A 4,143-nucleotide genomic window follows, 5' to 3' on the forward strand; every position below is an offset into this window, starting at 1 on the left:
TAGCATCTATTTTTAATCTACAATTCTAGACCATTGCACCTTTATACATTGCACTTTTACATATTTTAACCTATTTGTATATATAGTTTGAAACCAATTATGTCATTTCCTGCTGTATGCATATTGTATGGTTCAGGTTACAGCAAATTAAGATCAATAACAGTATTTATTTGTGTATAGTTTGCTCTTTTGCATCTATATTTAATATAAACAATTCTAGACCATTGCACCTTTACATGTTACATTATTTTATACATAGTTTGCACATTGTATTGTGCAGGTTACTGTAATTAAAGAAGAAACAACGTGAACAGTTAAAACTGGTCTTTATTTACATGGTTGCATGTCATTTATTGGTGTATATATTTTACACCAGTACAATTTACTGACCAAGTTGACCACGACACACTATGTTGTTCTGCCATGGCACAATTCCGTGGGGTGACTGAAAGAAGGCCGTCAGGTCATTCCGTACACCAACTGCAGCTCTGGTGGAGCGGGCCCTTGAAAGGTGACGTGGATCTAGTGGTTCCAAAAGATTTGTGTCCCCTGACACCACTCTGCGCCACTCCCCGAGCTGAGGTGACCCTGTAGTGTCAGTGTCTGTGAAATTAGCAGGGATGTATCTGCTAACAGGTGTGCTGACCTCATCTGTGTAGGCCAGGAAGTTGTGTAAAACAGAACAAGCTTTCACAATATCAACTGCTTTGTCTGGCAGACATTCTAGAGGTCGTCCAAGGATTCGCCACCTTGCAACCAAAATGCCAAATGCATTCTCAATCACGCGTCTGGCTCTGGAGTGACGGTAATTGTAGGTCTGCTTATCCATTGGTAGGTTCATCCCTATGTAGAAAAATAAAACAGTATTAATTGATAGGCAATCATTGAGTGTCAATGTAGCTGTGATCAGGAATGAATATATATATATATATATATATATATATATATATATATATAAAATTCAGGTTGATTGGGACACTTTTTCCAAGTTATCTCAATGGCAAAAAGTGTCCCACTCAACCTGAATTCACCACCATATATACACATACATGAAGTACTATTACATTAAATAAATCTTGTCTGTGACATACCTGGAAAGGGACGCATGAGGTTGTTGTGTAGGGGAAATGCAGCATCACCAATGATCACATGTGGGATTTTGACTCCTGTTCCAGGCAGATTGGCTGGTGGGGGCAGGTTCAGTTTGTGTTCAAGAAGCCTAGAACCAAATCGGCTCTCCTTGAAGACACCACCGTCACTTTCCCGTCCGTATCCCCCCACATCCACCATGGTGAAGCGATATCTGGCGTCACAGGTAGCCATCAGAACAATGGAGTGTGCACCCTTGTAGTTGTAGTAGTCGCTACCTGCGTGCGGTGGTGCTTTTATGTTGACATGCTTTCCGTCTACGCTGCCAACACAGTTCGGAAAGTTCCACAGTCGCCAAAAATCGGCAGCAATAGTTTCCCATTGGGCGACTGAAGGGCAGGGAAGAAACTCTGGCTGCAGTGCTTTCCACAAAGCTTTACATACCTCGGCGACTATGGAAGACACTGTGCTGGACGACAGTTTGTAGCTAGCTGCTACAGCCTGTTGGCTTCCACCTGAAGCTAAAACTCGAAGGGTGATTGCCAGTCTCTGCGTAATGTCTACAGGCATACTGTGCGTACACTGATGTACGATAAATGGCTGCACACGACGAACTAAATCGTCGAATCTACCTGCAGACATTCGGAAATATCTGAAGTGCATTTCCTCGTCCATGTCTCTCAGTGGCCGGACAAGCACAGAAAATTCACCCTCCTTCTGCCTCATCAGGTTCACGGGTCGCACGTACCATCTCCTCCGACGCCTTCTCTCGTTTCTGCCTTTTAATTTGAGTAATTTCACTAAAATTAACTGTTTTTCAACCTCAATAAGCTCCAACTCCAACATGATCCGCTCTCTTTCAGTCGCCATTGCTTGTTGTAGTAGCCTAAACTCAAAACACCCGCGAGGAATCTAAACACAGTGGAACATTAAAACCCGCCCCCGCCAACTAGCGTTTCGGCGGTGCAACTGCAGAGCAACGCAGACATAACGCAGAAGTATAAATGCTCACGACGGCGTCACCTACGTGCGTAGCCTACGACGTACACTACGGCGTACCCTCGACGCAGAAGTATAAATTGGCCTTAACGTTACACAACTCAGCTCATATCAAATAATTTCTGAAATTGACATATCTGGCATAAGATAACATATGATAAAAAAAAAGTCACTCACCAAAACGAGATTGCATCACATATTCAATTAAAGAAGATTATTCAATAAAGATTATCACACTGGGATCCACTAAATCTTTACTCCGATTTGAACTTCACCTTTCTCTGACGACAACACTCTAGTTGATGCATCCAAAGTTTCCGATAGATTATGATGATCATTTAGTACAAGGAGTTTCTGGATAAATGTTCCGTGCTGCTGTCTCATCTGATCTGTTCTCTCATCATGCTGGCAGCGCCAGCGCGAACAGTGGGCGGGCCTTATGAATATGCCGCTACTGTTGGCTCTCAGGGGTGTCAGTCACTGCAGCACAATCAATCAGTGATTGGATGAATCGCGTGTTATCGCCCAGTGCCAGTGGTGTGGCAACCAGTGCATCAAGTAAAGAAAAAAGAAAAAAGAAATAAGAAATAAGAAATATTTCTGTGTCTAGAGTTCACTAATGTGCTGTACTCTCAACTTTTGTATAGTAGTACTAGTCATAATTTTTTACACCAGGCATGAATAAAAGGAATGTTTTTTATTTCCTGTTTCGAAAACCACTGGAAAACAACGGACTGTAATGTATAGAGGAATGAACATATGGAATCATTTACCATTGATATCACATTTTTACAAAGAAAAATTAGTTTTAAAAAAATATTTAAAGGAACATTTAATGGCAAAATATATAGTAAATTGTTGATTTTGATATTTGGAATGAATGTTGCGTTAATATGTTTCAGTGACTTTTATTGTTGTTGATTAAATGTAGTTTTGTATGTTTTACTTGTTGGGACCCCAGGAAGAGTAGCCACTGCCTAGGTAGTGGCTAATGGGGATCCAAATAAACAAATAAACTTAGATCATTGATGGAAAATACCATTTACAGCCAATACAGGCAATTTACTGAGGAAAGTTTTTTTTGACAGTTATAGCACCACATCTTTCCTGATCTCCATCACTTTTATTAAGTGTCCTCAAAGTGTGCCCATGCATGTCTGTCAAATTTGTTGTAAATATCTCATTTTGTTTTGAAGTTTAGACACTTCTGTTTATGAGAGAATAAAAATGATCCATGGGTGACAATGATTTAAATTTTTTATTTGTTTATTTATTTTTGTCAGTTCCTATCAGAATTTTAACATTTTGGCATTATTGTTTAGCTATTTACTTATGTTTTCAAATTTCCTTTGTTTTTTTTGTTGTCTCGATCGGACTAACGGCTTTGAAGATAACCACAATTTTTTAAAGCTCTAAATGACACTTACAAAAACCATAAGGCGAAACCTGGCATGTTTGGTATTGTTGGACTCAGCAAGGATTCAGGAGTCTTAGGAGGTCACTCCTGTGAAAAAACACTGGCTTGAAATTTCTAAGGCTCCTTCAAGGCATTGTGCCAATGACGTATACTGAGTTTTTTGAGATACACCAATGTTCTCATAGACTATCATGGCACCCTGGACAAAGACACTGCGTGCCAATTTTCAGTAGACTAACGGTTGGGTGCGCTTATAGCTATTTTCATGATTTTTTCACTGTTATAGCGCCACCAAGTGGCCAATTGTGACGATTTTTTTCATGTCAACTCAGATTGAGCTTATGAACGTGTCCCAAGTTTAGCGAAAATATCTCTTTCCGCTCACAAGTTATAACCATTTTATAGCGCCACCAAGTGGCCAATTGTCATGATTTTTTTCACGTGACCTCAGAATGAGCTCATGAACATGTGTCCCAAGTTTTGCGAAAATATCTCTTTCCGTTCACAAGTTATAACAGTTTTATAGTGCCACCAAGTGGCCAATTGTTGCGATTTTTTTTAAGTGATCTCAGATTGAGCTCAGGAAGATGTGTCCCAAGTTTAACAAAAAAATCTCTTTCCGTTCACAATTTATAACC

General features: G+C 39.9%; 1 protein-coding gene across 1 annotated transcript; it reads right to left on the minus strand.

The window, feature by feature from the left end:
• Positions 1-382: 382 nt before the first annotated feature.
• On the minus strand, positions 383-2,091 carry LOC311304754 (putative nuclease HARBI1; the record flags this gene model as incomplete). Its single annotated transcript, XM_084431991.1, has 2 exons — positions 1,092-2,091; positions 383-843 (listed from the first exon to the last, which is right to left on the minus strand). The coding sequence occupies exons 1-2, from the start codon at positions 1,957-1,959 to the stop codon at positions 383-385; spliced, it is 1,329 nt and encodes a 442-aa protein (XP_084288117.1). The 5' UTR covers positions 1,960-2,091.
• Between the last annotated feature and the right edge of the window lie 2,052 nt (positions 2,092-4,143).

Source organism: Rutilus rutilus (assembly GCF_951802725.1).
Source record: "Rutilus rutilus genome assembly, chromosome: 15".
Taxonomy (NCBI): Eukaryota; Metazoa; Chordata; class Actinopteri; order Cypriniformes; family Leuciscidae; genus Rutilus; species Rutilus rutilus.